General features: G+C 46.7%; 1 protein-coding gene across 1 annotated transcript in view; it reads left to right on the forward strand.

Moving 5' to 3' along the window:
• Positions 1 to 23,722: 23,722 nt before the first annotated feature.
• MDGA1 (MAM domain containing glycosylphosphatidylinositol anchor 1) overlaps positions 23,723 to 26,713 on the forward strand; it is a 567,923-nt gene continuing 564,932 nt past the window's right edge. Inside the window, 1 exon segment of the mRNA XM_063918866.1 lies at positions 23,723 to 25,088. Coding sequence (XP_063774936.1) covers positions 25,019 to 25,088 — 70 coding nt within the window. The 5' untranslated portion in view covers positions 23,723 to 25,018.

Genomic DNA, 26,713 nt, shown 5'->3' on the forward strand with positions numbered 1-26,713 from the left:
CTGGCTCCTCCCCCTATGACCCTCCTCCAAGCCTCAGTTAGATTTTTGTGCCCGGCCGAGAAGGGTGCAATCTAGGTGGCTCTCCTAAAGAGCTGCTTAGAAAAGTTTAGCTTAGGTTTTTTATTTTACAGTGAGTCCTGCTGGCAACAGGATCACTGCAACGAGGGACTTAGGGGAGAAGAAGTGAACTCACCTGCGTGCAGGATGGATTGGCTTCTTTGGCTACTGGACATTAGCTCCAGAGGGACGATCACAGGTACAGCCTGGATGGTCACCGGAGCCTCGCCGCCGGCCCCCTTGCAGATGCTGAAACAAGAAGAAGGTCCAGAATCGGCGGCATGAAGACTCCTCAGTCTTCTTAAGGTAGCGCACAGCACTGCAGCTGTGCGCCATTTCCTCTCAGCACACTTCACACGGCAGTCACTGAGGGTGCAGGGCGCTGGAAGGGGGGCGCCCTGGGAGGCAATGAAAACCTATTTTTGGCTAAAAATACCTCACATATAGCCTCCGGGGGCTATATGGAGATATTTAACCCCTGCCAGAATCCGTTAAGAGCGGGAGACGAGGCCGCCGAAAAAGGGGCGGGCCTATCTCCTCAGCACACAGCGCCATTTTCCCTCACAGAAAGGCTGGAGGGAAGGCTCCCAGGCTCTCCCCTGCACTGCACTACAGAAACAGGGTTAAAACAGAGAGGGGGGGCACTAATTTGGCGTTAGAAATATATAAAAAAGATGCTATAAGGGAAAACACTTATATAAGGTTGTCCCTATATAATTATAGCGTTTTTGGTGTGTGCTGGCAAACTCTCCCTCTGTCTCTCCAAAGGGCTAGTAGGTCCTGTCCTCTATCAGAGCATTCCCTGTGTGTGTGCTGTGTGTCGGTACGTGTGTGTCGACATGTATGAGGACGATGTTGGTGAGGAGGCGGAGCAATTGCCTGTAATGGTGATGTCACTCTCTAGGGAGTCGACACCGGAATGGATGGCTTATTTAGGGAATTACGTGATAATGTCAACACGCAGCAAGGTCGGTTGACGACATGAGACGGCCGACAAACAATTAGTACCGGTCCAGACGTCTCAAAAACACCGTCAGGGGTTTTAAAACGCCCGTTTACTTTAGTCGGTCGACACAGACACAGACAGGGACACTGAATCCAGTGTCGACGGTGAATAAACAAACGTATTCCTTATTAGGGCCACACGTTAAGGGCAATGAAGGAGGTGTTACATATTTCTGATACTACAAGTACCACAAAAGAGGGTATTATGTGGGATGTGAAAAAACTACCGTAGTTTTTCCTGAATCAGATAAATTAAATGAAGTGTGTGATGATGCGTGGGTTCCCCCCGATAGAAAATATGGGCGGTATACCCTTTCCCGCCAGAAGTTAGGGCGCGTTGGGAAACACCCCTTAGGGTGGATAAGGCGCTCACACGCTTATCAGAACAAGTGGCGGTACCGTCTATAGATAGGGCCGTCCTCAAGGAGCCAGCTGACAGGAGGCTGGAAAATATCATAAAAAGTATATACACACATACTGGTGTTATACTGCGACCAGCGATCGCCTCAGCCTGGATGTGCAGAGCTGGGGTGGCTTGGTCGGATTCCCTGACTAAAAATATTGATACCCTTGACAGGGACAGTATTTTATTGACTATAGAGCATTTAAAGGATGCATTTCTATATATGCGAGATGCACAGAGGGATATTTGCACTCTGGCATCAAGAGTAAGTGCGATGTCCATATCTGCCAGAAGATGTTTATGGACACGACAGTGGTCAGGTGATGCAGATTCCAAACGGCACAAAGGTGTATTGCCGTATAAAGGAAGAGGAGTTATTTGGGGTCGGTCCATCGGACCTGGTGGCCACGGCAACTGCTGGAAAATCCACCGTTTTTTACCCTAAGTCACATCTCTGCAGAAAAAGACACCGTCTTTTCAGCTTCAGTCCTTTCGTCCCTATAAGAGTCATATCTGCCCAGGGATAGAGGAAAGGGAAGAAGACTGCAGCAGGCAGCCCATTCCCAGGAACAGAAGCGTTCCACCGCTTCTGACAAGCTCTCAGCATGACGCTGAGACCGTACAGGACCCCTGGATCCTACAAGTAGTATCCCAGGGGTACAGATTGGAATGTCGAGACGTTTCCCCTGCGCAGGCTCCTGAAGTCTGCTTTACCAAGGTCTCCCTCCGACAAGGAGGCAGTATGGGAAACAATTCACGAGCTGTATTCCCAGCAGGTGATAATTAAATTACCCCTCCTACAACAAGAAAAGGGGTATTATTCCACACTATATTGTGGTACTGAAGCCAGAAGGCTAGGTGAGACCTATTCTAAATCTAAAAAAATTTGAACACTTACAAAGGTTCAAATCAAGATGGAGTCACTCAGAGCAGTGATAACGAACCGGGAAGAAGGGGACTATATGGTGTCCCGAGACATCAGGGATGCTTACCTCCATGTCCCAAATTTGCCCTTATCACTAAGGGTACCTCAGGTTCGTGGTACAGAACTGTCACTATCAGTTTCAGACGCTGCCGTTTGGATTGTCCACGGCACCCCGGGTCTTTACCAAGGTAATGGCCGAAATGATGGTTCTTCTTCGAAGAAAAGGCGTCTTAATTATCCCTTACTTGGACGATCTCCTGATAAGGGCAAAGTCCAGGGAACAGTTGGAGGTCGGAGTAGCACTATCTCGGATACTGTTACAACAGCAGGGGTGGATTCTAAATATTCCAAAATCGCAGCTGATCCCGACAACAAGTCTCCTGTGCTTAGGGATGATTCTGGACACAGTCCAGAAAAAGGTGTTTCTCCCGGAAGAGAAAGCCAGGGAGTTATCCGAGCTAGTCAGGAACCTCCTAAAACCAGTGCATCATTGCACAAGGGCCATGGTAAAAAAAATGGTGACTTCCTTCGAAGCAATTCCAGTCGGCAGATTTCATGCAAGAACTTTTCAGTGGGATCTGCTGGACAAATGGTCCGGATCGCATCTTCAGATGCATCAGCGGATAACCCTATATCCAAGGACAAGGGTGTCTCTCCTGTGGTGGTTACAGAGTGCTCATCTTCTAGAGGGCCGCAGATTCGGCATTCAGCTTTGGATGTTGGTGACCACGGAGGCCAGCCCGAGAGGCTGGGGAGCAGTCACACAAGGAAAAAATTTCCAGGGAGTGTGATCAAGTCTGGAGACTTTTCTCCACATAAATATAGCTAAGGGTAAATTTATAATGCTCTAAGCTTAGCAAGACCTCTGCTTCAAGGTCAGCCGGTATTGATCCAGTGGGATAAAACATCACGGCAGTCGCCCACGTAAATAGACAGGGCGGCACAAGAAGCAGGAGGGCAGTGGCAAAAACTGCAAGGACTTTTCGCTGGGCGGAAAATCATGTGATAGCACTGTCAGCAGTGTTTCATTCCGGGAATGGAAACTGGGAAGCAGACTTCCTCAGTAGGCACGACCTCCACCCGGCAGAGTGGGAACTTCATGGGGAAGTTTTCCACATGATTGTAAACCGTTGGGAATTACCAAAGGTGGACATGATGGCGTCCCGTCTGAACAAAAAACGGGACAGGTATTGCGCCAGGTTAAGAGACCCTCAGGCAATAGCTGTGGACGTTCTGGTAACACCGTGGGTGTACCAGTCGGTGTATGTGTTCCATCCTCTGCTTTTCATACCTAAGGTACTGAGAATTATAAGACGTAGAGGAGTAAGAACTATACTCATGGCTCCGGATTGGCCAAGAAGGACTTGGTACCCGGAACTTCAAGAGATGCTCACAGAGGACTTATGGCCTCTGCCGCTAAGAAGGGACTTGTTTCAGCAAGTACCATGTCTGTTCCAAGACTTACCGCAGCTGCGTTTGACGGCATGGCGGTGGAACGCCGGATCCTAAGGGAAAAGGCATTCAGGAAGAGGTCATTCCTACCCTGGTCAAAGCCAGAAAGGAGGTGACCGCACAACATTATCACCACATGTGGCGAAAATATGTTGCGTGGTGTGAGGCCAGGAAGGCCCCACGAAGAAATTTCAACTCGGTCGATTCCTGCATTTCCTGCAAACAGGAGTGTCTATGGGCCTCAAATTGGGGTCCATTAAGGTTCAAATTTCGGCCCTGTCGATTTTTCTTCCAGAAAGAATTGGCTTCAGTTCCTGAAGTCCAGAAGTTTGTCAAGGGAGTATTGCATATACAATCCCCTTTTGTGCCTCCAGTGGCACTGTGGGATCTCAACGTAGTTCTGGGATTCCTCAAAACACATTGGTTTAAAACCAGTCAAATCTGTGGATTTGAAGCATCTCACATGAAAAGTGAACATGCTCTTGAACCTGGCCTGGACCAGGCGAGTGTCAAATTGGTGGTTTTTTTCTCAAAAAAGCCCATATCTGTTTGTCCATTCGGACAGGGCAGAGCTGCGGACTCGTCCCCAGTTCTCTCCCTAAGGTGGTGTCAGTGTTTCACCTGAACCAGCTTATTGTGGTGTCTTGCGCCTACTAGGGACTTGGAGGACTCCAAGTTGCTAGATGTGGTCAGGGCCCTGAAAATATAGGTTCCAGGACGGCTGGAGTCAGGAAAACTGACTTGCTGTTATCCTGTATGCACCCAACAAACTGGGTGCTCTTGCTTCTAAGCAGACTTTTGCTAGTTGGATGTGTAATACAATTCAGCTTGCACATTCTGTGGCAGGCCTGCCACAGCCAAAATATGTAAATGCCCATTCCACAAGGAAGGTGGGCTCATCTTGGGCGGCTGCCCGAGGGGTCTCGGCTTTACAACTTTGCCGAGCGGCTATTTAGTCAGGGGCAAACACGTTTGTAAAATCCTACAAATTTGATAACCTGGCTAAGGAGGACCTGGAGTTCTCTCATTCAGTGCTGCAGAGTCATCCGCACTCTCCCGCCCGTTTGGGAGCTTTGGTATAATCCCCATGGTCCTTTCAGGAACCCCAGCATCCACTAGGACGATAGAGAAAATAAGAATTTACTTACCGATAATTCTATTTCTCGGAGTCCGTAGTGGATGCTGGGCGCCCATCCCAAGTGCGGATTATCTGCAATACTTGTACATAGTTACAAAAATCGGGTTATTATTGTTGTGAGCCATCTTTCAGAGGCTCCGCTGTTATCATACTGTTAACTGGGTTCAGATCACAGGTTTTACAGTGTGATTGGTGTGGCTGGTATGAGTCTTACCCGGGATTCATAAATCCTTCCTTATTGTGTACGCTCGTCCGGGCACAGTATCCTAACTGAGGCTTGGAGGAGGGTCATAGGGGGAGGAGCCAGTGCACACCACCTGATCCTAAAGCTTTACTTTTTGTGCCCTGTCTCCTGCGGAGCCGCTATTCCCCATGGTCCTTTCAGGAACCCCAGCATCCACTACGGACTCCGAGAAATAGAATTATCGGTAAGTAAATTCTTATTTTTTTCAATACACATTGATTGTACAGTCTCCGAGTGCCGCCTCTTTCTTTAACTGCTATATATATATATATATATGTGTGTATATATATATATATATATATATATATATATATGTGTGTACATTTATATTTAATAGAAATACTTATATATGTATATATTCTAAATATATATAGCGTATGTATAATTGTAGCTCATTGTAAAGCATGTAGCTATCACCCTCTCCCCAGCGATGGCCACCGCACATTCGTGGTCAGTAGACCGCACATGCATAGTAAGTGAAGTGACGGCTGTTAACCAGGGGTGTTAACATTTTTTTATTAGTAGACTTTCACATTACACTACTGATATATGCAAAGAGGTGAAAGGGAAATTAATTTGTTTGAAGGTAGGAGCTAGCTACTGCATGCCCTCCATGGTGCTAGCCACCAGTGGCGTGCGGTGGGGTGAGTTACAGCCTTTCCTGTCATACTACAGCTTAAACCAGAGTTTTGACAATGTAAAGTATATGAAAAATACAAAGAATATATTATAGTATATACTGCTGCACCTGTGTATAATGCCCACATGTATATACTGCTGCACCTGTGTATAATGCCCACATGTATATACTGCTGCACCTGTGTATAATGTGACAATGCTAAATTCCTTGTCGTATAAACAACCCTTTATGAAGCTAAGAACACTGTACGCTGTTTGCTTAAGAAGTACCGTAATGGTACGCTATTGGCGTAGCGATCGCTCAGCCGTAGGCGAGACGCTCAAGCGTCACGTTCGCTCACGGCCCAGTGATCACAGGACACGTTATTGGTTATGTCTAGGGGAATGATTCGCTATGGCGTAGCATACGCTCGAGACCACGAGGAGGTCACCAGCGGCGCAGACGCTCACAACGCTATACCTTTATGTTTAAACCTTATACCAATGAAATACACTGAATACCTTAATGTGAGTACAGGGTGTAAATGCAACCTTGTGTAACCTGACTAACTACAAAGCTGCTTGAGCGTCACCGACGCTCAAGTGAACACTTAACACTATAGAAAATGCACAGATACTGGTTTAGGTTCCAAAGCCTATTAACTGTATTATATCTAATATACTTGTAAAAGGGGATAACAGTACAAATGATACACTACAATATAACAGAGACTTCCTAACCACAGAACTAAACAATAAATACAAAAAGACAATACTACTCTGACCTAAATGAAATACAATACAATACTATAATACTATGGGAGATATAAGAGAAAAGAGGAGAGAGAGAGAGAGAGAGAGAGAGAGATGGAGAGAAATTGGCTCACAGAAAGACAATGATTACGGAGAGAAACTTACGCACAAAGGGTATGATCGCCTGCGCCTCGATATCCAGCTCCCGGCTATCAGCAGATAACCGTTGATGAGAGAGTGAGAGCTGGATGTGGTCGGCCTGCCTATTTATGCCCCACACACAATGCAATCTCATGGTCCTACAATCCCATTGTCCATTGGCCGAAGGAATTCGGCCCTGCATCATAACAAAAGGTCATAGGGTGATTCATACAGGTGGGCTGTGACGATTTCCAACAGCTCAGGTGGGTGGGAAACTGGGTTTCCCGCCGCATACCTGAGTATGAGTAAATAATAGAAATGGACATAAACTTCTTATGTCCATAACTATTCGCACGAGCGATTAATACGCTCCAAACCAACACCGGAATATTGCTAATTAAATACTCTTCCGATGGGTACCAAACACTGCTGTATGATTCCTGTTAGACCCTTCGTACGATATAAAGAGGGATTCCTCAGCTCTGGGACATTGTATTTTAACCAAACTTTCAGAATCTATCAAAGGGACCATGATCTATAAACTACATTAATTGTGAAAATATGTAACGAATGAGTCGCACGCTACGACCACATAAACTCTACCGTAAATACGCATACCGCGCCTGCGAGTGCACGCTATTGCGGGTATGCGCCTCCACGGGAGAGCGTACGCACGCGCAGCGCGGACTAGTGTGCGGTGCAAATATGGCAACGTGCATTGAGACATTTTTCTGACTTTGACAGTCCACCCTTTGGCAGTCAATAATAACTGCCACAAAACATTTAAGGAGAAAAATGTAAGTCAGGGGTTAATTGATTTCCATGGTTGGGTAGGGGAGAAGAGTGGAGTAGGTGTGAAGAGGGTATGACCTAGTGAGAAAGTAGAAGCATGTGTGTATGAGTCCATGTTTGGAGGGTCATGTATCATCGTGCCGTACGTGTGGTAAATCAAGCTTCGAGGTATTGCGAAGTATACATTTGAATTCCTTCTTATCCTGTGGTACAGGTCTGTGGATGGGCTGTCAAACTCTACCGAGCTCATTTCGGCTGTGGTTGTAACAAAATGGGGATGCACATTTTAGTTGATGATACATGAATGGGGGAGGTATGTGGTTGCTGCTATCTGTGCCTGTATTCCCTATCGTCTATGTGTGTCGTTACCTGGGGGTTGTAGAGATGAAGATAAAGAACACTTACGAAAAATGCAATGATATTCTATGTCAGGGAAATGTACATCTGTTGTTGAAGTTGTGTTCGGTATCTGTTGAGAGTCGTCTTCTTTGCGCTGTATTGCTCCTTGGGCATGAGCAAATAGCTTTGTCTGAGCCATCAGATTTACAAAAAAATGTTGGGCTAGCGTGAGTTTAAAAATACTAGGGAAACTGGGGATCCATGGCAAAGTTCATCAAGTGTCCATATTTAAAGTTGTCAAATCTTCTTCTTTGGTCAATCCGTTGTCTGTATACATCTCGTCTCGTCAGCTTCCTCGTCCAAGGGGGTCTTTGTATCTTGGAGAAAAGCAGAAAAACAGGTGAAAGAAACGGACCGTACAATCGCATTTTCATCACATTCTGGTTTCTATCACTGGGTCATAAATCAAATCCAGGTTAATTACAGTTTCCTCGCTCCTCAAGCTCATCACTTTTGTACTTTGTTTGCACCTCATTAAAGCCTGCCCGCATCTAAATATCAATCCAATCGATATTACGACACCCAAGATACATAGGAGAAACTTTCCAACATCCATTATGACTCCTTGAGCCCAGTCTCCTAAACCGGAGAACCAATTTCGCGGGTTCAACCATGACACCCAACCAGTCAGCTCATTACCTACAGCAGCAAGGGTGAGATTGTGTTTTCGACGAAATTCCCACTTTAATTGCAGAATATCGTCCATCTTTTGGTCTATGACCTCTACCGGATCCTCGGTGCTATTTGTGATATACGTGCAACACTTTATGCCGTACTGTGTTGCCAATGTAACACAATATCCGCCTGTTACTGCTGTAAGATAATTAAGAACCATCCTATGCTGAACTAGTTCTGTTTTGTAAGCTTGAAGTTCTCTTCCAGTGTATCTAAACGTGTCATCATACATTTCAGTGATATTATCTAACAAATTGGCGAGTGCGGAAATGTATCTATAATTCATCACACCTCGAGCGGTGCGAGTGAAATCTAACGCTACCAGAACCTGAATCCCGGTGGATTCATGGATAAGATCAGAGGCCGGATGCTCTAACCTTTCTGACAGTTGTCTTTTAACTCGGTGCTCGTAATGAGTGTGAGTATAAGGAGCTTGGGCACCACGGTGTATGTCCTTCATTTTGTCATGTGTAACAGTCATCACTTCAGGCAATACTTTTCCAATATAACACAATCCTTCAGAGTTTGGGGCAAGCCACTTGTACGCCTTTCTCCCGCATATGAAATATGCATCATCGGGGAGAACATATGGGACGGAGAAGGACATGACCATGTTACAAACCTTCCAGGTGAAATCTCCTGACCCTAATTCTTCCATCTGCCTAATGCACGTATCGGTTTGTACGATATGTGCACAGTATCCTGGTGATACCTCTCCAACTCTAGTAATCCTATTTCCTAAGGTATATCGATACCGGAAAGATTTTCCTCTACTGGCTATGTGGCGTACGAGCTCTGTATCTGTAGGCATTCTATCTGCTCTGTGTGAAAAGGTCATGGTAAGGTTGCTCCATGACACTTCCCAATTTCCCGGTTTTCTGGGATTGGAGATGTTAAAACATAAGAGGGACCTATCCACATGGTATTGGTGGAGCTTCAAACTAGGAGGGCTGGAGATGTTAAACCTCCGGTCCACCGGTCTCCCACCACTTAGCTCAAGTACCTCCCCTAACGTTAAAGGAAATGGTACTAGCCCTGATTTACTGTGACCCTGAGGTACTTGAGAGCATACCCAACAATCTGTTTGGTTTAACACGTTACCCACTAGAGAGTGATAGTCACTCAATGGATGCCGGTCCATATGGATATTAAAACTAGATTGGCATTTCTTTATGCATCCATCTTCAACCAGATTATCACAGAGCCTACAGATACAATTTTCTTCAGCTAACAATCCATCACAATTTCTTCTATCGGATCGTTTTCTGATACTCGCCTTTGCTTGTTGGTTTGGTTGATCTTGGAAAACTACGCCTCCATCATCATAATCGGAACCCATTCCAGAACCTCTCTCGACCTCTATGGTACTCTCGCCGGAACAGACTGCTCTGGTCAACATCATGGTTAACATCAAAATCCGGATCACAGTCTCTTGGGGCAAGTCCATCTTTGAGGAGGAAATAGAGAAGAATGAGAAGGGGGAAAAAGAAATTTTAAGGGAGAGGGGCTGGGAAGTGGAGAAAAACAATAAAAGGGAGAGGGGAGTCGACAACTGCTTCCGGTCTTCAAGGCTCAGGTGCCGCCTCAGTCCTCCTGGAACAGACACTCTAGTGATACAACCTCTACCGTCTGTTCCTTGTCACGGGACTTCTCGGGATCAGCAACCTTCTTGCAGTGGGATGAATGGACCCAAGTCTCTTTCTCAGCAACCTTCAATGCTGTGGTGCTGGTCAATAAGACCTGGTATGGTCCTTCCCATCTATCAATAAGACAACCTGAGCGTAGAAAATTTCGTATCATTACATAATCCCCAGGTTCAATGTCATGACAATTACTATCTGGTAAATCAGGAATCACCAACTTCAGATTATCATTTTGACTCCTCAACTGCTTACTCATGTTAATCAAGTATTTTACAGTTACTTCATTGTTACATTTCAAATCATCCTGAGGGTTAATCATGACATGCGGTTGTCGACCAAACAGAATTTCAAAAGGAGACAGATTAAGAGGGGACCTGGGAGTGGTTCTGATGCTATACAAAACAATGGGTAAAGCTTCTGGCCACGTCAATCCTGTCTCTGCCATTACTTTACTCAATTTATTTTTAATAGTGCTGTTCACTCTTTCGACCTTCGCACTCGCCTGTGGACGGTACGGAGTGTGCAGCTTGCTATCAATTCCCATCAACTTACACATTCCTTGAAAGACATCACCTGTAAAATGGGTACCCCTATCACTTTCAATGATTCTAGGGATACCATATCTACATACAAATTCCTGCACAATTTTCTTAGCTGTAAACATAGCGGTATTTGTAGCTGCTGGAAAAGCTTCGACCCAATTCGAGAAAACATCTATACAGACAAGTACATATTTCAAATTTCTACATGGGGGTAATTGAATGAAGTCAATTTGTATTACTTGAAAAGGGCCGCCGGCAGGTGGGATATGGGATGGTTCTGTAGGTATTGCTTTTCCAATATTCTTTCTCAGACAGGTAAGGCATGACATTGCTCTCTTACTCGCATGAGAGGAGAATCCTGGGGCGCACCAGTATGCTCTTACCAATTTGCACATCCCCTCCTTGCCTAGATGAGTCAGCCCGTGAGCTGCTTCAGCCAGACATGGAAGGTATGCCCTGGGGGCCACTGGTTTACCATGTCCATCCGTCCAGAGCCCTGAGGACTCCTGGCCATATCCCTTTGCCTTCCAGACTGCTCTTTCCTGTGTGGAACACAAATTCTGCATCTCACACAACTTCTGTGTGTTGATGGTATTAAATACCATCAACTGTGTGGTGTCTGTCCGTGTGGGGGTAGCAGCTGCAAGCTTTGCGGCTTCGTCTGCTCGGCTGTTACCAAGGGATACTGGGTCTTGGCTATATGTATGTGCTTTACATTTGATAACAGCCACTCTGTCGGGTTCCTGTATCGCTGTTAGAAGCCTTTTTATGTGAGCTGCATGCGCTATCGGTGTGCCAGCTGCCGTCATGAAATTTCTGAGCCGCCATAGCGCTCCGAAATCATGGACTACCCCGAAGGCGTATCTAGAATCGGTGTAGATATTGGCAGACTTACCCTTAGCCAATTCACATGCTCTGGTTAGGGCGACCAGTTCAGCAACCTGGGCTGAGTGAGGTGGGCCTAGCGGTTCCGCTTCTATGGTGTCTTGGTCATCTACGACTGCGTATCCAGTACACAAGTCTCCCGAGTCTGACTGTCTGTGACAACTACCGTCCGTGTAGAACGTGAGTTCTGCATCTTCTAGTGGATTGTCACTGATGTCAGGCCTTGCGGTAAAATTTTGGGTCAAATATTCCATACAATCATGTGTATCTTCCTTTGCATTAAATCCTCCTTCCCCATCACTCTCACCTTCCACCCTTTGTGTCTGACCAGGCACACCTGGGAGAAATGTTGCAGGGTTTAATGCACTGCATCTCCTTATGGTGATGTTTACGGGGGCCATTAATGCCAATTCCCATCTTGTAAACCTTGCTGATGAGACGTGTCTGGTTTGGGCAGAATTCAATAAGGCAGATACCGCATGCGGTGTATGGATTGTGAGATTGTGGCCTAGCACGACATCTTCGCTTTTCGTCACTAGCAATGCTATCGCCGCAACGCTACGCAAGCATGTGGGGAGGGATCGCGCTACCGTGTCTAGCTGAGCGCTGTAGTATGCAATTGGCCTGCTGGCGTCACCGTGTTTTTGTGTTAGTACACCTGCTGCGCACCCAGCACTTTCTGTTCCGTATAGTTCAAAGGGTTTCCCATAGTCTGGCATACCTAGTGCTGGTGCCTGCGTTAGACACTGTTTGAGTCTCTCAAATGCTGTTTCGGATTCGTCTGTATGCGAAATCCGATCAGGTTTGTTTGAAGAGACCATTTCCTGCAAAGGTAGCGCCAATATGGAAAACCCTGGGATCCAATTACGGCAATACCCACACATTCCTAAAAACGTCCTGATCTGTTGCTGGGTTTGTGGCAGTGTCATGTCTCTAATGGCTTGGATTCTATCAGCGGTCAGGTGTCTCAGTCCTTGTGTTAGACAGTGTCCCAAATATTTTACCTTAGCTTGGCATAATTGCAACTTGTCTTTGGAGACCTTGTGACCTGTGTCTGAAAGATGAAACAGGAGCTGTTTCGTATCCTTCAGGGATGCCTCCAATGAATCAGAACACAGTAGTAGATCATCCACGTACTGTATCAACACTGATCCACTTTCCGGTCGGAAAGACTGTAAACAATCATGCAAAGCCTGAGAAAATATACTTGGACTGTCTATGAAACCTTGGGGTAACCGAGTCCACGTGTATTGGACTCCTCTGTATGTGAATGCAAACAAATATTGGCTGTCAGGGTGCAGAGGTACCGAAAAGAAAGCGGAGCAGAGGTCAATAACAGTGAAAAATTTGGCAGTGGGAGGAATTTGCATTAGGATGACAGCTGGATTAGGCACTACGGGGAACTGACTCTCAACTATTTTGTTAATCCCCCTTAGATCCTGCACTAGCCTGTAAACCCTCCCCCCACTCTTTTTAACAGGGAAGATGGGACTATTTGCTGTGCTGGACGTTCTTACTAGAATGCCCTGTTGTAGCAAGCGCTCTATTACGGGAAAAACTCCTAACTCCACCTCTGGCTTCAGAGGATACTGTGGGATTTTTGGAGCTATCCTACCATCTTTTACTTGTACAACTACTGGAGCTACATTTGCCATTAATCCAGTGTCCTGTCCATCTTTTGTCCAAAGTGACTCTGGTATCTGAGATGTCATCTCTTCTACTTGGGATGGATTCCTATTTGTCATAATGGAATGTGACATTAATTTTGATGGGGAGTCTAACATGTCTCGTACTTCCTGAGCGTGATTCTCAGGGATGTCCAAGAATACACCTTCAGGAGTACAATAAATGACGCAACCCATTTTACATAGTAAGTCTCTTCCCAGGAGATTAGTTGGTGCCGATGCAGCCAGCAAAAAGGAATGCTTGGTATGCAAAGGCCCTATTGTAATCTCGGCTGGTTTGCTAACAGGGTAGTGCTGGACTACTCCTGTTACTCCCATGGCTGGAATTGTCCTACCAGTGGTTCTCATGCCCACTGTCGAATTTAACACTGACTTGGCCGCCCCTGTGTCTACAAGAAAGTTTAAAGTTTTACCAGCCACATTGATTGCAATCTCTGGTTCGCTTCCAAGACTGGCAATCAACTTAACTGGCTGCAGATTACAGGTATGGCCACACCCCTATTGGGTATGCTGACCTCCCTGAATCCCATTGGCAGCAACTACTTGTGGGGGAGTTAGCTGGGAACTACCAGAGGCATGCCAATCTCTGTTCGGGGGATATCTTTTTGTTTCCCCTGTATGTGGCTCAAAACTCCGCCTCTGTGGACCCTGCTCCCAATGTCGTGTGTTGTGTTGTTGTCTAGGGGGTTGAAAAGATCTTTGTACATTCTTTGTTCTACATTCTCGTGCATAGTGTCCCGGTCTGTTACAAGAAAAACATGTTATTACACTTGCCTTACCCACAGGATTCGGTGGTACATACGCAGGCTGCCTTGTGGTCAGCGCCTGTATACTTACGGACATCAACTTATCACTTTGCGACTCCCTGTGCCTAGTGATATTTCTGTCATGATCAATAGCAGCCTCTCTCAAGCCGGACACTGACAGACCTCGCCAGCATGGTTGCGTGGTCTGAACCCTAGTCTTTAATGTTTCCTTTAAACCATCCATCAGTACAGATACTGCTACTTCTCGATCGTTTGGGTTGGTCTTAATGTCTTCTATACCAGTGTACTTTGCCATTTCTAATAGTGCCCGGTGAAAATATTCTGTTGCCGTTTCGGACTCCTTTTGCTTAATGGAAAATATTTTATTCCATTTAACAACGGCAGGGAAATACTCCTTTAGCTGTAAATTTATCCTTTTTACATTATCCTTGTTGTACACGTCTGTAAGCGGTACATCTTTATCCAATACACAATCAGCTAAAAACTGAGTTGCATCAACATTGGAAGGTAAACAAGCTCTTAGCAGTATCTGCCAATCCTTGTTGTTGGGTTCTACAGTGTTACCTAAATCCCTGATGTATTTTTGGCTAGCAACTAAATCCTTCCTGGGGTCAGGAAATTCGGACACTATTGTTCTTAATTCCATTCGGGAAAATGGAGTGTACATGGCAATGTTCCTTATGGGAGTGGCTCCAGACACATCTGTTTTTCCATTGGGAACTGCTATTACCCTTACAGGAGCAATTCTAACAGCCTCTTCCTGTGTAGATTCTACAACTTGTGGTACAATGGTTTCAGTGTAGTGCATGGTGCCGTACTTACCCGTTGACACGACCTCACCTATCCCTCCGCTAGGGGCTTTCACTAATCTCGTGGGTGTCGCTGTGCCTACTGTGGTCTCTGCTATGGTGGCCGCAAGAGAGAGAGCTGAAATTGTTGCCGAATCTTCTTCTTGATCACACTCCTGAGGAAGGTTCAAAACAGGGTACAACTTGCACGGGTTAATACTTGCATGAGTTATTTGGTTAACATCATTAACATTTACAGTGTTACTAAGAGTTTGTGTTTTACAACCCAGTGCGTTTCTCTCCGCAATCAACTTCTCTCCTGCAATGTATGGTGGAGGAGGAGCTGTGGCAATCAACTTCCTGACTGCCCCAGATCCTGCCGCCAGAGCCAAACCTCTCTGTATCTCACCTTCCTGGTGCCATAACTGTAAACAATCATGATGTTGAATTCGTCTCTTTGTTGATTTTACGAGACATATCCTCCTCCTTAAATTTTGTAACACTTCTGGACTGAAGCTACCTATTCTTGGGAATTTGTCCCTGTCTTGTACAGTCATTCTCTCCCATTCATCACATAAAACCTCTGTGTGACTACCGTATTTTTCACACATTACATATCGTGCCGACCCAACTGGTCGGTTCTCTGAATCAACCCGAACCGAGGTTGATCGCCCCCTACCTGAACAAATGGCCCCCATAATCTGCAGGCGTTGCTTATTCCTCCTTGGATCTTTATCTCAAGGTTTTCAGCGAACCCTTACAAACAAACCAAGATGTCCTTGGGCAGGCCGGCGGTGGTGGTTTATCAAGTACCCCACTTACTTCTCGCCCACGTTGGCCAGTACTGCAATCACTGTAACCAGAGCTGCTGTACCCAACCTAGGGCCCCTGTGAACCTTTATTTACTGGGGCGCGTTCCCCAGCAAGTATCGGTTGTTGGATAGTTCCTGAGTGACCAGCGAACTTCCCTTCCAAAAATAAAAAATTACACAAATCACGTCAGAATGTACAAATAGCGTTTGTGACCACTTTACTCTAATGGTATTAGGTCAGATTACTAACTACTGCACACAATTACGTGCGGTCCAATCGTTCAGTACACGAGCACTACTTGTCATGTACTGAAAGATCAATGGAATCGATGTTTCCGGCCGCGATTCCTTCAGCAAGAGCTTATATGGCCTATATGGGTTCTGCACCAACACCCCAGGCGTTGTGCCACTGGACTTTTATAGCGGACCTCTTTGTCTATTTTACCTGTTACCTTATGACCTCCTGGTCTGTTACCTTATGACCTCCTGGTCTTGTTACCTTATGACCTCCTGGTCTTGTTACCTTATGGTCCGCTATACTCTAATGCTCAAATATTATTTAACCAGGGATGCCTCCCTAGCCACCGTATATGTCACTTACACGTATGTCCCTTGACGAGTACCCGGCTTTCCTTTTGGTTCCACCTTAAAGTTATATAAACTTTTGTATACAAAACACACTCACTCAACACATGTACACTTTGTTTCTATATCTATTTCTGCGCAGAAATTGTCTTTAGGCCAAAAGTGTTACCAATTAGGAGCAGGATCTGTTAAACTAAATTTCAGATTTTTCCAAAAAATAGATTTGCGTTATTTTCCGCGTCGCGTTATCTACCGCTGTGCGTTACTTATCGCCTTTGCGTTACTTCACTTTGCGCTAATTCAACTTTTCGTGACTTGAGCTACGTGGGCGTAACCGGACGCTACGTTGCGTAATGAACGCTGCGTGCGTCTGCCTTTTGGATTGCGTACGCTAGTCTTTGTTAGCGACACGTGTACGCAATGCAAAGATCCACCGTAACACAATATATATACTTTTATCAATGTAAATGATCCCTGATCATCTACCGCAATCCACACTGACTGCCTTATTTCCTAGACAAATCGTGTGTTGTTCTATACTTTAACTATTACCTTTACTATGAAATAACAGCAAATCTCTTTTTAGCACTTTCTATCAACTATAAAAATTGGCAAACAGGAATAGTGATATACGAAATTGAAAAAGAAATGCAGATATGTGTATGCGTGCGTGTATACGCAAGACAGAAGAGAAATAAAACAGTTTTAAAAGACACAAGCGTTTTGTTCTTACTTCCGGTTCCCGGATTCCTTCAGCACTCTTTATCTAAGCGAAGCAGACGCTTATCCCGTCAGCACAGCGAGACAACCTCCCACCCTTTGCTGGGGGGATAATGTCTGCTGATCTACCTAGTGCAGATATGAGAAGGATAGGACGAGTCCTCAATTGACAATGCTAAATTCCTTGTCGTATAAACAACCCTTTATGAAGCTAAGAACACTGTACGCTGTTTGCTTAAGAAGTACCGTAATGGTACGCTATTGGCGTAGCGATCGCTCAGCCGTAGGCGAGACGCTCAAGCGTCACGTTCGCTCACGGCCCAGTGATCACAGGACACGTTATTGGTTATGTCTAGGGGAATGATTCGCTATGGCGTAGCATACGCTCGAGACCACGAGGAGGTCACCAGCGGCGCAGACGCTCACAACGCTATACCTTTATGTTTAAACCTTATACCAATGAAATACACTGAATACCTTAATGTGAGTACAGGGTGTAAATGCAACCTTGTGTAACCTGACTAACTACAAAGCTGCTTGAGCGTCACCGACGCTCAAGTGAACACTTAACACTATAGAAAATGCACAGATACTGGTTTAGGTTCCAAAGCCTATTAACTGTATTATATCTAATATACTTGTAAAAGGGGATAACAGTACAAATGATACACTACAATATAACAGAGACTTCCTAACCACAGAACTAAACAATAAATACAAAAAGACAATACTACTCTGACCTAAATGAAATACAATACAATACAATACTATAATACTATGGGAGATATAAGAGAAAAGAGGAGAGAGAGAGAGAGAGAGAGAGATGGAGAGAAATTGGCTCACAGAAAGACAATGATTACGGAGAGAAACTTACGCACAAAGGGTATGATCGCCTGCGCCTCGATATCCAGCTCCCGGCTATCAGCAGATAACCGTTGATGAGAGAGTGAGAGCTGGATGTGGTCGGCCTGCCTATTTATGCCCCACACACAATGCAATCTCATGGTCCTACAATCCCATTGTCCATTGGCCGAAGGAATTCGGCCCTGCATCATAACAAAAGGTCATAGGGTGATTCATACAGGTGGGCTGTGACGGTTTCCAACAGCTCAGGTGGGTGGGAAACTGGGTTTCCCGCCGCATACCTGAGTATGAGTAAATAATAGAAATGGACATAAACTTCTTATGTCCATAACTATTCGCACGAGCGATTAATACGCTCCAAACCAACACCGGAATATTGCTAATTAAATACTCTTCCGATGGGTACCAAACACTGCTGTATGATTCCTGTTAGACCCTTCGTACGATATAAAGAGGGATTCCTCAGCTCTGGGACATTGTATTTTAACCAAACTTTCAGAATCTATCAAAGGGACCATGATCTATAAACTACATTAATTGTGAAAATATGTAACGAATGAGTCGCACGCTACGACCACATAAACTCTACCGTAAATACGCATACCGCGCCTGCGAGTGCACGCTATTGCGGGTATGCGCCTCCACGGGAGAGCGTACGCACGCGCAGCGCGGACTAGTGTGCGGTGCAAATATGGCAACGTGCATTGAGACATTTTTCTGACTTTGACAAATGCCCACATGTATATACTGCTGCACCTGTGTATAATGCCCACATGTATATACTGCTGCACCTGTGTATAATGCCCACATGTATATACTGCTGCACCTGTGTATAATGCCCACATGTATATACTGCTGCACCTGTGTATAATGCCCACATGTATATACTGCTGCACCTGTGTATAATGCCCACATGTATATACTGCTGCACCTGTGTATAATGGCAACATGTATATACTGCTGCACCTGTGTATAATGCCCACATGTATATACTGCTGCACCTGTATATAATGCCCACATGTATATACTGCTGCACCTGTGTATAATGCCCACATGTATATACTGCTGCACCTGTGTATAATGCCCACATGTATATACTGCTGCACCTGTGTATAATGGCAACATGTATATACTGCTGCACCTGTGTATAATGCCCACATGTATATACTGCTGCACCTGTGTATAATGGCAACATGTATATACTGCTGCACCTGTGTTTAATGCCCACATGTATATACTGCTGCACCTGTATATAATGCCCACATGTATATACTGCTGCACCTGTGTTTAATGCCCACATGTATATACTGCTGCACCTGTATTTAATGCCCACATGTATATACTGCTGCACTTGTATATAATGCCCACATGTATATACTGCTGCACCTGTCAGGGGCGTATCTAGAGAGGAGGGGTCATGTGTGGGGTGTGGGCCCCCTCTTCTCCAGTGGTCTGAGCGCTAGAGACTCTGGCACAGTGCCTGAGTCTACAGCGCATGCGCAAGTGTCCGAAAAAATGGCGCAGCGGACATTTTTCGGAGACCTGCGCATGCGCTGTAGACTCAGGCACGTGCCAGAGACTCTAGTGCTCAGACGGAGCACTAACAGCGCTGCTGCGGCTGCCGGCTACGCAACTGGAGAAGAGGGAGCCCAAACCCAGACACCAGAAAGGTAAGTATAGAAGAAATGGGTGTTGTGTGTGCGGTGTGGGCCCCCTCTGGACCCAGTGGCCCGTGTGCACCGCACACACTGCACCCATTATAGATATGCCACTGGCACCTGTGTATAATGCCCACATGCACCCTTTGCCTCATAAATTGTGTGTAAATCTGGCTCTGGTATCAGCCAGCGACTCCTCAGCCATTTACCTCAACGCACGTCCCTGCTAGCCACACCCCATAATCCCTGTACAGACCACACCCACACAGCATTGTTCACCACCCCTCCCCCACATCACCAGTCACACACCTCGAGCATTGGTAATACCCCCTGTGGCATCACACAATAGGCCTTTCATGATTTTCAGCTCCAGGCCCTTGTGGACCTTAAACTGGCACTGCATATGTGTATAGTCAGTAGCAGATCTTGCCACGGGCAAGCAGGACTTTTGCCCGGGGCGCCGCCTTCCGGAGGGTGCAGGGCGCCATCCGGAGGGCACCGCACCAGGGTAAGATCCGCTGCTGCTGTGCCCCCCGCTGCCCCTGTGAAGGGAAACTAGACGCGTATGCATCTAGTTTCCCTTCATGGAGAGGTCCTTTACTGTGCGGTGCCCGATGACGTCATCGCGCACCGCACAGCAAAGGTCCTCTCCACGAAAGGAACTAGACGCTAGAGGACCTTTGCTGTGCGGTGCGCGATGACATCATCGCGCACCGCACATCATTTCAGTCTGTACAGGGGGCGTAAATGACCACGCCCCCTTACGAAGCCACGCCCCTATTGTCGCCCGGGGCGAAAGAACCGGCCCTGTGTATAGTCACTATAGAAGGCAACCGTGTACACGTAGAGGCTTCTGTTAGACTCTCGTAGCCTGTTTACTCTTATGAAAGCCGAATTGGTAAACCCCTTAAACCATAAGGGAAAAACGGTTGGTGTGACTTGCATACATGGAGATACTCTGTATTATGTTACTACCTTGATGAAAATAGAAACACAGGGTGGTTCCGCTGTAGTCTTTGTGGGTTTGGTTGATGGCTTGATGTAAGATGCAAAATAGGGGAGAGACTGTGTCCACTTCTAGCAGCTGTGGGAAAGACGATTTGTTACAGAAGTAAACATAAGCTGGACATACACTATACAACTATCTGGCAGATCATCTGCCAGATCTGGCTGGTTGGAATGAAAATCTGGTAATGGATGAGAGCAAATGACAATCGACCATTTGCTCTCAAGTACTGGAAAATGGACAAAACTTGGCATGGATTTAACCAAACTGTATGAAACACAGTTTTTGTCAGTTTTCCAGTGTTTGGGAGCAAATGGTCGATTGTCCTTTGCGTTCATCCATTACCAGATTTTCATTCCAACCAGCCAAATCTGGCAGATAATCTGCCAGATAATTGTATAGTGTATGCGCAGCTTAAGGGTGGGTACACACTAATAGATATATCTGCAGATCAATTGATCTGCAGATATATCTATGGACGGATCAGGCAGTATGTTGAGCATACACACTGCCCGATCCGTCGGGGACTGACGTCATGAACTGGGCGGGCGTGTACACACGCCCGCCCAGTTCTGCTGTCAATCACCGCCGGCCACCGCAGCATGTGTACGGGCGGTCGGCCGTACACACACAGCGACGTGCCAATATATCGGTAGATATATTGGCCGTCGGCTGTGCTGCGGGGCCGACGCGATACGTCTGTGAACAACGGAGTTCACAGACGTATCGGCCGTACACACTGGCCGACAGTCCCGCGATATATCGGCCGTTCAAGAGAACGGCCGATATATCGTTCAGCATAGGTGTGCGCAGGGGGGGTTCCTGGTGCGCACAGGCACCCCCTAATGTCTGGCACCCTGATCTCACATGCCTGATGTAACGATCGCCGTGCAAGCTGATTACTGTCCCCTCTGCGCTGCACCCTGTCAGGACTGTATTACTGACCGGACGCCTGGGTTAATCAAGGGTGCCACTGCCACTGGCTTTCAAACTCCCAGCTCCACCTCCATGTACAAAAACAGTATGATGTGATGTAATTACCCGCCACACCGGCCACATGCTCACCTCTCTCCTTCTATGCTATGCCAACGCCAGCCACTGATGAGGATCAGCAACATTGACACGTCACTCGTTTTTCCAGCAGCAGCAGTACTAGTCTGCGACTGTCAGTGTCAGTGAGTGACTGACTTGTAAGTAAGCTGCTGCAGCTTACAGGGGAAAGAGAGGGGCTGCCAGACCAGGCTGAGGAGGAGCAGTGTAATTGCAGTGAGTGCCATCAGGGGTGTTTGTTTGGTGCACACCACAACATCTGACAATGTATCTGCTTTATTAGTATTGGTACAAGGGTGGACATTTTATATTGCGTTGACCGTCAATAGATGGTGCTAGACACGCCCAAAAGGCGGTGCTAGACACACCCCTCTGATGGTGCACCCCCTAATAAAATGTGCTGCGCACGCCTATGTCGGCCAGTGTGTACGGGCCTTAAGACCCAGGTTGGTATATAGAATAACAGTATTAGACCCAGCTCATGCATGTCACCTAGGGGAAGAAAGAACCACTGAGAAAATATACACAGTAATTACTGCTAGTGCATGCGTGATAATGTACCAGAGTAATAACAGCAATGCACTGTAGAAAATACACCGTAGTTCTGTGCAATATAATCAGGGTCGGACTGGCCCACGGGTACCAGGGAAACCACCGGTAGGCCCCACTGCCTGAGTGCCCACTCCTACCTCTAGGGATCAGGTTCCAGACTGTGCACTTGTATTATACATGGTAGATATGTTGCATTACACTGCACTAGACTATTGTGTATTTCAAGCCTCTGTGAAGGCTGGCCACACCCCATATGGGCCTCTTTTTGCATTTTGTGGACATACAAAAGTGGTGCGTCTACAGGGGGAGGGGGTAGTTGATGTGCAGGGGTGTGAACCCTTGGGCAGAGAGCTGCACAAACAAAAGTTTGTGCAGTCTCTGCACAGCTCGGAACTTACTCAGCCGCTGCGATGATCCGGCCAGGAGCTGAAGTCAGGAATCCTCCCTCCAAACGGCTGGGCACGCCTGCGTTTTTCCGGACACTCTCTAGAAACGGTCAGTTGACACCCACAAACGGCCTCTTCCTGTCATTCTTCTTGTGATCGCCCGTGGGATCGCTTTCTTTGTTAAACCTGTCACTGTCCGGCGATCCCCGTCGCTAGGGGATGCGACGCGCCTGCACATTGCGGAGCATGCGCATGCGCAGTTCTGACCTGATCGCAGCTCTTCAAAAAAACTTAGCCTGCGATCAGGTCTGAATGACCCCCATGGTGCAAATGTGTGCAGGTACTGTTTAAAACACTCAACTGGAAATAATGGCTACAAGTTGTACACATGCTCAGTGCCACCAATTGTACACAAACAACAGTCACCTGACTCCCTATAAATCAGCCTTATACAGTATATGTGTAATATACAGATATCATGGGAAATGCACCTACTATGACCCCAGTCTGTGCCTGTCTAATCCATGTTTAATGCAGCGTCACACTAGCAGCTCCCCACACCATAAGACATGTCTGCTGTCTCATCACCTGTGGTGGCTGCAGGACTCAGACCTGGGAGAGACTGCAGGGGAGACAGCCAGTGTATGGGAATTCAGTAACAGGTGAGTCAGAGTGTTAGCACTCTCTTACTGCTCCAGGTGTGTCATCCACCCCACATTCTCAGAGGATACATACTGTATATATACCTACACAAAAGTCTATACTTATACAGAAAAGGCATGCATGCATTGTCACTGATTAATGCGGGCGTGCTCTGTATATATATATATATATATATATATATATATATACATACACATGTGTGTATATATATATATATATATATATATATATATGTACACGCGCACACACACACACACACACACACACACACACACACACACACACACACACACACACACACACACACACACACACACACACACACACACACACACATCTGTGGTGCTCTACAAGTGCCACCTGGATTCCTGCCTGTACAGTGTTAGCCAGCAGCAGTGCTGTGTGAATGCAGATAGTACCACTGTGCACGATGCCACCAGATGCCTGTAGACACACCTCTCACGGTCCAGACACTATGTAAATATATATCTCTATCAATCTTACACACCAACACACTCCAGAGAGGAGGAAGAGGAGCAGGCAGACAGCGCTGCGAGTGGAGAACAGTCCCTGCTTGGCTGGCTGCTGCCCTGCACGCTGGCACCAGGGAACAGGGGTGCATCTCTGAGACCGACCTTCCTCCAGTGCCCGCAGGATGGATGGATCCTTGGCTGCTCCCTGACACTTTCCAGCAGCTGTGAGATAAGAGGGAAGAGGAGAGGGAGAGAGGGAAGAGAAGGAGGAGACAGCACAGGCAGCCCCTCTCTGCCACTGCCAGGGCTGGATTTCCTCTAATTGGTCCTGGGGGAGGCAGGGAATTTGGGCACCAGGCTTTGCCTCCTCTACAACTGAGAGCATTTAATTGGTCCTGTGTTTTTTCATATAAACTGGAGGGGAATCAGAGAGCACAGAGGAGAGGAGGATACGGGGAGCTGAGGGGAGAGAAGAAGAAGAAGAAGGAACTTCTCCTCCAGGTTGGAAGCATCTGTGGTCCTGGTGGTGGAGATCAGAGAAGCGCTTATTAACCCCTCCAACCAGTGCCTCCAGCACCCCAAAGGGAATGGACTGTATCCCCGGCTACACTGACCGGATTATAAGTATCACAAGGGAGCGGCAGCAGGTGGATGAGCGCCGGGTCAGCGGAGCACAGGCAGGTGGGTGGCAGCGCGGAGCGCAGCAGGAGCAGAGTGCAACGCCCTGAGCGCACCCCAAGCGCAGTGCAAGCGCAGAGGCTGAATCGGGCTGCGTGAAGCGGGCACTTGTTGGAGTGGATCTGCCCCCCCTTTCCTGGCACTGCCAGCAACTACTGAGATATCTCATTGCGCTTATTCTACAGGACCCCCCCAGCTGGTTGTGCGCAAATCCGCTGGATCCCCCCAGAGGGGACAGACTATGGGAGAGTGAGGACATCACATGAACTCGTGCTAAGGAGGGAGCCAGGCTGCTGATCCCACCCTCTCCCACACCCCCAGCCCTCTCCCACTCACAGGGGGCTGCAGACACATTGGGTGGAGAGAGGGGGAGAACTTGGCACCACTTCTGCTGGGCACTTCAGGCTGAGTTAAGGTTGGGGTGGGGGGGATCTTGTCCGTCTCCTGGAGTTGCTGTGGATGCTCATACCCTGCCCGTCTGTGTGTGCTTGGCACTGGGATTCCTGCACTTGCACTGAGGACCGCAGGGAACAGCGAGGCTGTGCCACCCCGGCAGCCGGCGGAGGCGCGCTGTGCCCGGGCAAGGCTGGGATGCTGCCCGGGTGTCTGGAGGAGGGAGCTCTCTCTGGCTGCTGCTGCTGCAGAATAATCTGAGCTGGATGATGGAGGTTTTGTGGATTCTCTTCCTGTCTCTCATACCCAGACCCAGCAGGGGGCAAGGAGCCTATGGTAAGGAGGGGAGCAGGGGGTGCAGTCTGTTTGGAGGTCTGATGTCATTGGATTTGGGGAGGGGGGTGGACTGGGCAGTGACTGGGGCTGGAAGTGACATTCACCCCTTGGCAATGCCTGAGGGGGGCTCACTACACCCCCCCAGAAACCCCACATCTATGGCACACTTACTGTGTGACTGTGTGGAAGTGTGTAGTCTCCTCTCTGCTCAGTAACAGGCTATGGGGTCCAGTGTAGAATACAGTGTGATTCCAGTGCAATACTCTCACTGTGTGTGCCACTGTGTTATACTGCTATATTTCCATGCACACTTCCTGACATATTCACACCTCAGTGTATTTTCCTCTGGTTCTCAGACTGAAATGGCAGCAGCCACAGTATATACAGTATATACAGCAGGACTGACCATCAGCCAGGCTGCAACATATTGCAGAGTAATATAGTGTACTGCACTGTCTTGCTATATACTATGGACAGGGCAGAAGGGTGGTAGAAGATACCAATAAAAAGGAATGGTGCATAGTAATATATACTGTAGTACCAAGGATGTATAATAATATACAGGACAGGTAGAGCTACATTATACATTATATATATAGGAGGTAAGTGTGCATTTCATAGCTGCAGGCTTCTATAGCACTGAGTCTCAGCAGAGGTACATGATTGTATATGTGCCAGATATTAAATAGCTTTCTTGCAGTCCCAGTGCTAGGATACTGGACTTTACACTGGTGCATGTATGTCTGTGAAAATTGCATATACTATACACCTTTCTGGTTTGTCACCTATACATATACCTGTCCCCTTATATTGCATGTTAGTAACATTCTGTTTATATCATTTGTCACATAGTATATAGAAGTGTCTGCAGAGCTTACACTCTTTCTGCTCCGCAGACTGTCAATGCAAAGTATAAAATGAGGCTGTCTTATAACTGTATTATATATGAAATATATGGATATGGCTGGTCTGAGCCAGTGCTCAAACTCATGTATGTATTGCTCAGTACTCCTTCCTGTCTGAGCTGTACCTCTAGACTCCTCCAAATTGAGGGAATCATTACTATCATATTTGCCTTAGAACTTTATTACTGAACTACAGCTCTAAAATATCCTCCATCCTAACTGTGATACCTAATGGAAGTTTGTTAGCTCTGTAATACTTTATATTATCATTATACTGTTTAACCTCTGTTGGGTCCAGCATTGCACACAGGGGAACTGTGGAGAGATGTTGCACTATATAGTGAGTACTGAGCATCACCACACTCACCCCACAGCATTCAGTGCAAGTAACATCAGGCACAGAAAATGCTGTCACAGATTTCACTTATTCACTATTATTCCCCAATCAAATTATAATCTTAAAGGGTTAACAAACATTTCCCAGAGTTAACCCTTTAACTGCCTGTCACCAGGGAGACTTGGATGTTTGTTAGAACTCAATATGAGGCACCATTGCACCCTCCAAATTCTGCATTTATATTTACAGCAATCTCAGGTACAGTGTGGTGGGTTATTACCAGTAAGTGTTCAGGGTGCAAAATTGCAAATATCAAGTCATTGAAGCAGATGAGACCTGCTGCAGAAGGGGAACACAAGTTTTCTTATATATTTATTTAGGCA

Source organism: Pseudophryne corroboree, chromosome 4, assembly GCF_028390025.1.
Source record: "Pseudophryne corroboree isolate aPseCor3 chromosome 4, aPseCor3.hap2, whole genome shotgun sequence".
In the NCBI taxonomy this organism is placed as follows: domain Eukaryota; kingdom Metazoa; phylum Chordata; class Amphibia; order Anura; family Myobatrachidae; genus Pseudophryne; species Pseudophryne corroboree.